This window comes from Antechinus flavipes, chromosome 1 (assembly GCF_016432865.1).
Source record: "Antechinus flavipes isolate AdamAnt ecotype Samford, QLD, Australia chromosome 1, AdamAnt_v2, whole genome shotgun sequence".
Taxonomy (NCBI): domain Eukaryota; kingdom Metazoa; phylum Chordata; class Mammalia; order Dasyuromorphia; family Dasyuridae; genus Antechinus; species Antechinus flavipes.
Window position 1 is genome coordinate 23,843,881 of NC_067398.1, and position 12,470 is coordinate 23,856,350.

The 12,470-nt window shown below is 40.1% G+C and overlaps 1 protein-coding gene across 1 annotated transcript in view; it reads right to left on the reverse strand.

The window, feature by feature from the left end:
- Window positions 1–4,581: 4,581 nt before the first annotated feature.
- The window catches only part of PRICKLE2 (prickle planar cell polarity protein 2), a 94,669-nt gene continuing 86,780 nt past the window's right edge, over window positions 4,582–12,470 (reverse strand). The window contains exon 7 of the mRNA XM_051980175.1: window positions 4,582–11,684. Within this exon, the coding sequence (XP_051836135.1) occupies window positions 10,810–11,684 (875 nt within the window). The 3' untranslated portion in view covers window positions 4,582–10,809. The remainder of the gene's footprint in view (window positions 11,685–12,470) is intronic.

The following is a 12,470-nucleotide window of genomic DNA, read 5'->3' on the forward strand; positions in this document are numbered from 1 at the left end:
TGAATTTATCTTGCCCTGAGGATTTTTTGTTTGGGAGATCACTGATGCCTTGTTCAATTTCTTTTTCTATGACATGGTTTTTGAAATATTCTGTTTCTTCTGATGAGCTGGGCAATTTATGTTTTTGTAAATGTTTATCCATTTCACTTAGGTTGTTAGATTTATTGTCATATAATTTGACAAATATGTCTTAATAATTGCTTTAACTTCATCTTTGTTAGTGGTGAATTCAACCTTTTTATTTCTGATATTGGCAATTTGCTTTTCTCTTTCTTTAAAAAAAATAAAATTAATTAATGATTTGTCTCTTTTATTGTTTTTTTCTCCCCATAAAGCCAGCTTCTAGTTTTATTTATTAGTTCAATAGTTTTCTTACTTTGGAAAAGTAAATTTATTAATTTCTCCTCTGATTTTTCAGGATTTACAGTTTGATATTTAATTAGGAATTTTTAATTTGTTCTTTTTCTAAATTTTTATAATTGCATGCTCAATTCATTCATCTGCTCTTTTTCTATTTTACTGACGTAAGCATTTGTAAATATAAATTTCCCCTATGTTTTGACTGCATCCTATAAATTTTGGTGTGTTGCCTCATCTGAATGAAATTCTTAATGAAATTATTGTTTCTATGATTTACTCTTTGATCCAATCATTCTTTAGGATTCAATTATTTAGTTTTCAATTAAAAAATAAATAAATGTGAAAATAATATGCTTCGATCTACATTCAGTGTCCATTGTTCTTTGTCTGAATGTGGAGGGCATTTTCCATTCAAAGTGTATTGGAATTGTCTTGGTTCATCACATGATCTTTCTGTTACTGTGTACAATGTTTTTCTGGTTCTACTTACTTTTCTTAGCATCAGTTCATGAAAGTCTTTCCAAGCTTTTCTAAAATCAGTCTGTTCATCATTTCTTATTGAGCAATAGTATTCCATTTCATTCATAGACCATAACTTATTTAGCCATTGCTCCACTTGATAGGCATCCATTCATTGTCCAATTTCTTGTCATCACAAAAAGAGCTGCTGTAAATATTTTTACACATGTGGGTCCATTTTCTTTTTTTTCCTGAGGCAATTGGGGTTGTTACATTCCTTATCTTATTTAATTAGATGTATTTCTGATTTTGCTTTGTCTGAGTTAATAATTGTTACTCTTGCTATTTTTACTTCAGCAGAAGTATTATAGATTCTGCTCCAGCCTCTTGCCTTTACTCTGTGTATCTCTTTGCTTCAGGTGTGTTTATTGTAAACAATTTATTATATGATTGTTGTTTTTAATCTACTTTGCTATCTACTTCTACTTTACACAGGAGTTTATCCCATTTATATTCATTGTCATGACTAATACTATTTCCATCCTTTTCCCCATTTAAACTTCTCTCTCTTCTTTTACCCAGGCCCTGCTCAAAAGTCTTTTACTTCTGACCACTGCCTCTCCCAATCTGCCCTCATTCTTCCTCTTTTCTTATTTCCCTCCCTTCCTACTTCTCTGCAGAGTAAAAGATTTCTATACGCAACTGAGTGTGTATATTATTCCCTCTTTGAGCCAAAGCCAATAAAAGTAAAGTTCAGGCATTTCTCCCTCCTCTTCTATTTCCCCCTCCATTCTAAAAGCTCTCTCATGATTTTTTTTAATATGAGATAATTTACCTCTGCCTTTCGTCACCCCTAAATTTTATTTTTTGGATAACATCCCATTATAGTTAATTCATACCCATGTTCTCTGTCTATTTACACTATTTCTAACTGCTCCAATAATGATAATTCTTAGGTATTACAAGTATCATCTTTCCATGTAAAGAGTTTAATCTTATTGAATCCCTTGTGATTTCTCTTTCTTGTTTACCTTTTTAATGTTTCTCGAGTTTTATATTTGAAAGTATAATTTTCTATTCAACCGTGGTTTTTCTCATGAAGAATGCTTAAAATTCCCAATTAAAGGTCCATTTTTCTCCCTGAAGGATTATACAGTTTTGTTGATAGGTGATTCTTAGTTATAATCCTATGTCCTTTGCCCTCTGGAATATTGTATTCCAATCCCCCTGATCCTTTAATGTAGAAGCTGCTAAATACTGTGTTACCCTGATTGTGGCTACATATTTTAATTGTTTCTTTCTGGCTGCTTGTAATATTTTCTCCATGATCTGGGAGATCTGGAATTTTCCTACAATATTCGTGGGAACTTTATTTTGTGATCTCTTTCAGGGGATGAAAGATTGGTGGATTCTTTCAATTTCTATATTATCTTCTGGTTCTAGAATATCGGGGCAGTTTTCCTTTATAATTTCTTGAAATATGATGTTTAGGATCGTATTTTTAGTCATATCATTCAGATAGCCCAACACTTCTTAAATTATTTCTCAATTTATTTTTCAAATAAGTTGTTTGTTCAATGAGATAGTTTGCATTTCTTCTATTTTGATTTTGTTTTATTGTTTCTTGATGTCTTTTGGAATCATTAGTTTCTACTTGCCCAATTCTAATTTTTATGAAATTACTTTCTCCATTGAGGTTTTGTACCTTTTTTTTTTTTAAAATTCGGCCAATTCTACTTTATAAGGAGTTCTCTTTAGTGAGTTCTTGTACCTCTACTAACATCTGGCCTATTCTCTTTTTTAAGATGTCATTTTCTTCAGTATTTTTTTGTCCCTCCTTTATCAAAATGTCGACTCCCCCCTCTCCTACCCCACCATGATTTTCTTGCAGCCCTTTCATTTCTTTTCCAATTTTTCTCTACCTCTAATTTGATTTTTAAAATTAAAAGTTCCTCCAAGATCTGAGACTAATTTACATTTTTCTCTGAGGCTTTGAGTATAACTGCTTTGATTTCATTGTCTTCTTCTGAGTTTGTGTTTTGATCTTCTCTGTCACCATAGTAACTAATTATGGTCAGGTTCTTGTAAAAAAAGTTTATTCATCTCCCCCAACCTATTTCTTGACTTTTAACATTATGTTAATCAGGCTCTGCTCCTGGTGTGGAGGGGGTTGTGGGAAGCACTGTTCTAAGTTCCAGAATTTTCATCTTGCTGTTTTCAGAACTAGTTCTGGGGGAGGACCTGCAAGTTTTCAGTTTTTCCAAAGTAGTATGATCTAATAAGAGGTATGGTCACTGCTCTCCTGGCCTGGGTTCTGCCCTGTGAGTGATCACAAACCTGTTATTCATCTTTGAATTATGATTAAGGTCCCCCCTCCTCTAAATCTCCTCCTTGCCGTGGGACTCTGACCTGGAAACCCACATGGGCAATACAATATGGGACTCCATGTGGGAGTTCTGCTCCCAGTGCCAGCCAAGGGTCTCTTGTAATCTCCTTCTGACCAGTTCTAGTCCATTTACAGTCTGTGAGCCTTGAACTTCACAACTCTGTTGTCTCTAAGGCCTGCTACTAGCTTATACTGATTGTACTTTACACATATCATGGTAAAAACTAGGTAAATTGATCATCACTTAAAGAATACATCAGCATATATTCATATATATTGAATTGAATTGTATTGAAACAATAATTGAACACATCTTCTTGGGGAGAGTGAGATTAAAAGCAACAATTAGCCCAATAATTTTTTTTAAATCACTGTTTTTCAATATTCAGCTAAAACACATAAATAATAAGTAAGCTCCATGTACTATGGAGCTAACTGTAATCTTAATCCCATATACTACAATAAAATCTTAATCCTATCCCAAGTTTCCTATGTGATATTAAACAATAAATGGAGTCCCCATCTCCTTACTTTAAAACATATACACACAGAGATTGAATCTCAAAAAGGAATATAATTACTTTTAAAATTATTTGCTCCTTGGGATAATTTATAGCATTGGCCCATTGAAAAGATAATTGAAAATGAAAACTTGTATGGCTTCTAGAATTACCCCAAAAGAAACATCAAGGAAGAAATATCTTTAATTGGTCAAAGTATTTTTTTCCTTAAGCACAGCTCCGACCATATGATTTCTCAACTCAACCAACCCCAGGGCCTTCCTATTACCATTAGAATAAAACACAAATGCCTCTATTTAGTTTTAAAAGTTCTATATAACCTGGTCTCAACCCATTTTTCCTTCCTCGTGATACATTACTCTTCCCTTGACGCTATGAAATTCAGTGAAACTGGCTTCTGTTTCTCACTTATGGCATCTTCTCCCATATGGAACGCCCTCCCATCTTACCTCCATCTCATAGAGTCCTTCTCTTCTTTTAAGATTCTGTTCAGGCACCATCTTCATGAAGGCTTTCCTGACTCAACCGCCAGGGTCTTTTCTCTTTCCCTATTTTGTATTTAACTAAGTTGTATGTATCTGTTATTTATTAACTTTATAGTTATGCTATATATTGGACGCACAAGTACATCTCTCTCATTACAATGTAAGCTCCCTGTCAGTGGGGCTGGTTTGATTTCTTCCACTCGCGCCCCCAAAGACTAGCTCAGTACCTGGCACACAGAAGGCACTCAGGAAACCCGTGATTCGTTCCTCAACTTGCAGAATAAGTCTCGCCCATTCTTGATCATAATGCTCCAAGGCAAACTCTACGGCAGTAATCTAGAAAACCGGCGGTATATAGGAGAAAATGGCCTTGTTTGTTTGATTCAAATTTTATTGGAAGTTTACAAATGTATTACAGACATTGGTAAAACGTTATATCCATTTTACAGGGCACAGATCTCAAGCAAAATGTTCAAACGGTCTCTGGCAGACAGCCCACACCAAAGGCCCAATGCACATTCTTTAACAAAGAGCTTGGCAATCTTTGACTCAACAGCACAGACTCAGGCCCACTTCACCTACTTGGTCTCTTTGAGGTTTTGTTTGTGCCCTTGAAATCAAAGTAGGAGAGAGGAAAAACAATCCCTTAACATGAAGGAATGTGTGTGTGTTTAGGATGGGAAAGAGGCCAAAGTCATAATTGGTTAAAGAAGATGGAGACTTTATATTCCTTGAAATACAACTGAGCTGGGGGCACTTGTGGCTAGGGTCCCACTGACTATCGTAAAAAAGCCTGGTGGCCATGGGACAAACCACATGTGGAGGAGGAAAAGGTCTTTGTTGAGAATGGGTCAGTTTTTCTGAGGAAGCCGACCTTGCTGAATGTTCGCCATGTTCTAGATCATTTTCCAGATAAGAGACTGATCGGTGGCCCACACGGCCAGTGTTTGCACTTGGGATCACAGACAGTGAGCTGTAAGGAGCCTCAGAGGTCATTTAACTTATTCCCATCATTTTACAGATGAGAAAACTGAAGGCCAACAAAGTGATTTGCCCAAAGTCACATAAAGTAGTAAGCCATGAAGTGAGGATTTGTACCCAGTCCCCTGATTCCATGTTCAGTGACCGTATAAATTTTTTTTTTTGCCCTAACCAACCAATCAACTTTCTGCATCCCCCACCCTGGGTAACAAAACACCTTTCTATCCTATACGTTCGGCCGCTAAATCACAGAAATATTTTCCTAACACTACAAACATTCCCCCTCCCACTCCCATCCCCATTCTGTGAAATCTAGTTTGGTCGGCAGGAAATATGTTTATTAAACATTATACCTCCTAACAATGTCACGTTTTATGGAATTTTCATGTTGATCAGGGTTACTAATCTGAATTTTATTAGGAAATGGAAAAGAAATCCAATTCCCCCAACTTGGATAAGTTCTTTAAACTAATCACGCTGACTAATCACAGTCCCTACTGCTCATTAAAAATGGCTGACCACTTGGTGGTTCCCAACCTGAGTTGGAAAGTTTCCTTTCCTTTCCTAGCTGAGTCTTATAACCCAAGCAGCCCAGGAAGATGCCTTTTGAAACTGACTTCCAATATTTTTTGCATGTGGGCCAGGATTCCCCTAAATTAAAATGTCATCCTCATTTGGCTACAGGTAAGATACAGCAGTAACTTTGGGGACCCAAATTATCCAAGCAAGCATCTCAATTCTCTATTCTGCTTTGGGAAACTCAGATTTCTCTGGGACTGAGAGCACTCTTTTCAATTCCTAGATGAGGGGAAAACACAAAGAGCAAATTGTTCCCATGCTGTTTATTTCTCATCTTATTTCCTTACTTGAGAAAGGAATTACGAGAGTCACAATGCATCATCATAAAAATGAAATAAAAGGCAAGCGAAGGTTGTTGTGTACAAGTTGACAATAAACATAAGAAGAGAGCATCCAAAGAGTTTCTATCACGAGGTCTAGAAAGCCATGTTCCCCTAGAATCTGTGGGCTTGCTGAGCTTGAAAATGCCCTCACCGCTGATTCCTAGCTGTGTAGCTTTGGTATTGACTTTCAGCTCATGAGATAAGGGCACTTAATATGATGAACTCAGCTATGGCCACTCGTGTCCCCAGAGCTCAAAGCTTGGGCTAGAGAATGGGAAGATTGTGGGAATCTTTTTTTATCACCACATCTTATTCTATTGCAGGGACATAGAAACAAGAGAGAAATTTGCTTCTGGATCCAAGACTGGTAAGATGAAGGATGCATTTGGCTGATCGGTGGGACTAATTAGATAAAGATATAGGGTATGAGAAAATGGAGATAAGTAAATGAGAATAGGTGACACTTTTCCCTGCCCACTGATAGGCTGGGAACCAGGAATTTCAGTTCTGATATCTCCCTTTCCTCACATTTTCACATCTCAGTGGCCATTCCTGAAGTGATTATTTACAGACAGGAAGACTCAGAGTGATGGGTTTGTCCTTCCTCCCCCCACCCCCTCATCACCCCCCCAGGAAAGAACAAAAATAATGGGTAGGAGTTGAAAAGTGACAAATTCAGTTTTGAGGTCAGAAACGATTTCCTACCATTTAAACCACCTCAAAAAGCTATAACTTTTTCCTTTAAAAGTCTTCTGGCAAAAGATGTAAAATTTCTTGTTGGGTCTTTCAGAGGGGATCCTTTGGGGGGGGCAGTTTAGATTAAGAGGATCATTAAAGTCCTTCCAACTCTAAAATTCAATGATTCTGTGAATGTAAAAAAGAGGGTGTGAATAAATGACCATTAATTCTATCAGGAAATGATGAGAAAGATAATCTGTCTCGAAAGATGTTTGAAATATCTCTTACCCTCATCTCTTCAGCAGTTTGAGTGCATTCTATAAGTTTTATTCCCTCACCTTAACTTAGGAGGTTGATTGGTTATTTCAAGTATATTGACTGAAAATCTTCATCAAATTGGGCAAATTCTCTGGCTCTTCAAACACTTGAGATTCTCAGTTCCAGCTTTATCTATGCAGACAATTGCTCTGAGAATCTCATGCTTAAATTGAGAGGTGCTGGGACAGGGTCGAGTCCTTTTTTATTGAATTCATCTGCAAAAAAATGCGAACTATATTTCAAATGAAAAGTAGGCATAAGACAGAAGAGATAAGTACCAAGAATGAAAGAAAGAAACTAGTATGTAAAGGGGGAGAAGAAACCAGGGCCAATGTCTCAAGATGGAAAAGTCTTTGATCTCAAGTTAAAAGTGTGCCCCCTCCTGTGATACAGACAGCCACTTATTCAGCCATAGCTAAACAGTCTTTTGAACATAAAAAAGTCTGTCTATGAGAAATCTAGGGAGAGGGCTCAAGTCCAAGATTCCTTCAACCAATATCAAGAGATGATCGTGACCGCCACAGAAGCGCTACCTTAGCCTCTCACCCAAATCATGGCAGTGACTCTTGCTTCTTAAAGGGTATACAAGTGAAATGCATGTTCTGAAAGGTCCTATCAAGCTGGAAAAGTCATGGCTATGTAAACAGGGATGGCCCGGATCTGCTGTCTGAGGAATTGGCAAGCTAAATGGGGAGGGGCTCTTCACAGAGTTGTCTCAAGGATGATGATTGTCTCAGCCATGCCTTCTCTCAAAGAAGAGAGAAAATCTACCTTTCTGCTTTCTCTCAGAGGCTGTTTCCTAAGTTAGAGAGGTAGAGGGACTGCCCACATCGTGGGAATTACAGATCTTTAAAACAGTCGATTAACCAATGTCCATGGTTTGCCATTCCTCTACCTAAAGAGAGAAGAGAAATTGCTTAGAGAAATCATGAGAGCTAAGTACTTACTTATTAGTGCACTGGCTTCATATATGATGTTGATCTACTGGGGATTCCCTGGCTTTTCAGAGGACATTTGTTTGATTTGTTTTTCCAGTAACAGTGAAATAATGGGCATGAGTTCTTTCCTACTTTCCCCTCAGTTACCCCGCTCCTCTTGTTATAAATGGCATCTTGGGGGAAGTGGTCTGCTATTGCTGAGTGTTGTTCACGGTCACAGACTAAACCGAGTCAGCTGATCGTTTCCTGGACTTCAATTAGTTAAAATAATTGAACCAAGGTGGATGTGGAACAACAAAGGGACTATGAAGATGACATCTTGCTTCTTTTGCCTTGTCCCTTAGGAGTAATTAATAGATATTAATTTCTAGGTCTCTTTTCTTCTTCGGTGGACATGAAATGATTAGAACCTTTTTTTGGCAAGGGAAGTAAATGAATACTTTGAAGGGGTATTGGGGAGCAATGTTACCGAGAGAGATTTTTTTGTTGGGGGAAATAGGAGACGACTTCTCAGCTGCTCTACAATCATTCAAATTCTCCCCTTTTCAAATTTCCTTTTTGTTCCCATCAATGAAATCAAAACTTCAAATACGTCATGTCTTTCTACCAGAAACCTGCCCCTTAATAAACTGGGGTTGCAGATTATTTCTTAATCAGTTTGCCAAGCAGTTTACAAACTTATTATACAAACATAACACAATTCTCCAGAGGCTCAGATAATTAACAAAGCGCTTAGATATGAAACATAGCATGCGGGAAACTGCCACGACCAACATCTGCATTGCTTTTTTTTTTTTTAAATCAGTGACAATGACAAATGTTCTATTTATACCTGAAAAGCAAATTATTTTCATATATCCTGCATTGAGTGCCATATATATATATATATATTTCCTTTAAAGCCTTCCTTCCCCCAGACCCATTTAGGATGGGATCTGAAAATCTGCTGATCACTTCCTCTTAATAAAAAAAAAAATACTAAGAAAAGGCATGTACTATACTGGAAAATCATCACGTGCTTCCCACCAAGGCCAGTTACCAATGAGATACGAAGTGTAACACACTTAAATGTAGGTCTCACTAAATGTCAGTTCTCTGTTGGATTATCTTAACTGCCATAATCAATGAAGGATGAGAAAGGAGTAGAAGCAATGTAGGTGCTTCTCTGTGTTGTATTTTTAAATAGAATCAAAGTAGGAAAATTAGCATTAAGGTAGACAACACAAGCCCAAATGACCTCTTTAAATAAATGTGCAGTCCTTGCTTTATGACCCCAACCTTCCAGTTGGAAATCTTCCTTCTCTACGGTTTCTCCTTTTATAGCCAATGGGACTAATTATTAACCCCAGTTATCTTGGCTTGTTCAGGTAAGCCGGATCCCTCGACCACTGAAGATTTCCTACACTAGACACTTTTTTCTTGAAGGGTACCCTTCGATTTCCACCTTGAAACCAGAAAGAGACGAGGGAAGCAATTCTCCCAACAGGATCTCAGTTAGTTGGCAAACCACTGGCCTCCACTTCTGTTCTCACTAATTTCCATAAAAATTTCTACCTTTGACATGCTCCCTGTTTACAATTTACCTTGCCTTTTGATGAACAACCCAGAGAAAAAGAAATCACCTCAAACTCTGTCCCACCTGTTCGAATTCCCTTTTAACTCGAGCTCCCAGAGTTCTAATTCACTCGTTTTAAGGCTATTGGGTTGTCTATCGATGATGGCAGTCCTCCCTCTGCCTTGGTCAAGAAAAGCAGATAACATAATCCAGGAAACAACAGCACCACACTCAGAACAGGGCCATGCAGACACCACACAATGGAACCACGGACACTTTAAAAAAAAAATTCCCCAAGGAATAGATCAATATGAAGCGACTCAATGTCCCCAATGGAGATGGCACTTCTCATTGGACTTCACTGACACTGGCTAGCTTCGTAATTGGTGAAAGTTACAATTGCAATTTTCAAAAAAATGACTATTGCTGGATAGAAAGCAACTTCTACTGAGGGTGTGAGCAGACTTCAGTAAATAAACCCTGTAGACTCCTTTAGATGGAACGAAGCATTAGATGCTTGTGTAGCTATGTTGTTTTTTATTTTCCAGCCACAGAGTCAAACTGTCTTGTGTATGTGCGTATACACACACACAATATATATGTATATACTCCTTTGAAAAAAATGTCTCACTGATATATAACAAATTTTATATAGAAATCTAAAAAGGGAAAGAAAAAAACCGATGGCCTGAAACCATCTTTTAATTCTACTTGACAATGCTGGCTGTTCATGCAATTTCCCACTGAGTCCTACGATATAGAAATTCCTCTGATATTACAAAATACAAAAATATTTTTTATCAGAACTCTCATTTACATTGCATTTACAATGGACGTGTAAATAACTTAGTCTTGGGTACTGGCTGATCAACAAATCACTTACTGGAAAAAAAAAAGTCCTGAAAAATGAGAGAGTAAGAGAAGCGAGGAGTAAATAATTCGCTAACCTGTGGTAACTGAACACAGATCGGAGGGAAAGGAACGCGACCCCTTCGACAAAGGGACAGTCCGAAGTGTTTCCAAAGTGAGATGTGCAAAAAATATATATATATTCACCATGCCAAGAACCGTGACTATCTCTAGAAGCTGATCCCTAACCTCGCCTCCATCTGGGTCGCCAGGGCCTTGAGTGACAAACAAGGGAAAAGCGCTTTAAATTTGAAAACAGTGCAAGTGGATGGATTTACATTCTGGGCTCCCGCCTGCTGCAGGAGGCAGGGCGGGCATTAAGATATGATGCAGTTTTTGCTCTTTTGTCTTTTTCGGCTGTGCAACTGTCCTCTGCCCCCCAACGTGGAGGATTTGGGGACGCCGTAGGAGCCGTATTTGTGCAGCAGCTCTTCGCTGGTGACGTACCGAAGGCGGGCCGGTTGGGGAATGGGCTCCCCCAGGAAATAGCCCTCGTTGTCGGACTCCGAAGAGGAGGAGCAGGTGGAGCACCAGTCGTACTCGGCAAAGTAGGGTCCCCAGCGCTCCCCAAAGGCGTTCTGCAAAGCCAGGTCGGAGACAGTCCGCGGGCACTGGCCGTACAGTTCCCGGCGGGATCCCTGCTCCAGGCTCTCCCTGTAGCTCCTCTGATGCATGAACTGGTCGTAGTCCTCCCGGGCTCGCAGGGGGGGCCGTTCTTTCAACCTGCACACGGCCTCCCTCTCACTGGCCAGGTGGAGGGCGTTGTCCGAACGAGACCTCCGGGAGCGGCGGGAGCGGTGGGGCCTAAAGCGGCGGCCGTCATCGCGGGGGCTGGCCCGCCGGCGCGTACGTTCGCTCATCGGCTGGATCCGGGCCCCATCTTGGCCCGGCAGCTTACTGCCGGCTATGCCCCCGTCGAGGTCAAAGCTCTGGTGCATCCTTCCCCGGGACTGCAGGTCCCTGTACCTGATGGGCGTGGACAGCTGGTGGAGGTTGCTCTCCATGTCCTGGTACTGCTGGGCAGACAGGAGGCTGCGCACGGACTCGGCGCTGCGGAACTGCATGGAGGAGTTCAGGGTTCCCATGTTGCTCAGTTTCTCCGAGACGTTCATCCCCGAGTCTTTGCTCAGATCCGGCATGGAAAATCGGGAGAGATGCTCCTGTCGCTTGGCGCCGCCTTCCGCCGAGAGGCCTAAGGGAAAAGAGAGGATTATGTAAATTAATGGGTAGGGATGGGAAGGAGGTAGAGAAATCCTCAAAGGACCCAAGATCTAAACCTGCAGGTGCTTGGAGGCCCTCCATCTGGTTCATTCCCCTTTACACTTGCAGAAATGAAGCCCAGGGAAGTGAGTGTGTATTACCTATAGTGTTTGTGCTCATTTTACAGATGGGGAAACTGAGGAAAAAAGCGATCCAATCACTTGATGTGACATGTGTAGATGTACATATGAAATGTGAGATTCACACGCAGGTGCCTCCTCCCTCCAAGAGGAACAGGATTTCCAGGACGCTGCCCTACCTCTCAGTACAATTTACATTTGTTGTTCACCGATCACTCAGAGATCCTCCACCCTAGCCTCTGAGGGGTCGTCCCTTGGGAATGACGCCCTCCTTAGGTGGAGATTAGACCCTTTAGGAAACCATATTTATTCTTTCAGACCATTTAATCATTTAGCAAATGACGGCCCTTGCATCCAAGCTAAATGGTGTCCTAGTGTCCTGAAAGGGATGGACATACTCCCCAGGGGCAGCTTCTCCTCCTGTAAAGCTTTCTTTCACTAAGTGGTGGGTATCCTAATGGCACCCCACCCCCTCACTGAGCCGGGGGTCCCTTTGGCTCCCAGATGGACTGTCCACCGTTCATTGTAGTGGCCACTTGGACTCCGGCTACCGGAAGAAAATTGATGGGCGTCCTTTTAACTGTCTATTCCCTTTCTATGGAAAGCTATTTGTTAGTCTGGCACCAGGGGAAGATTCA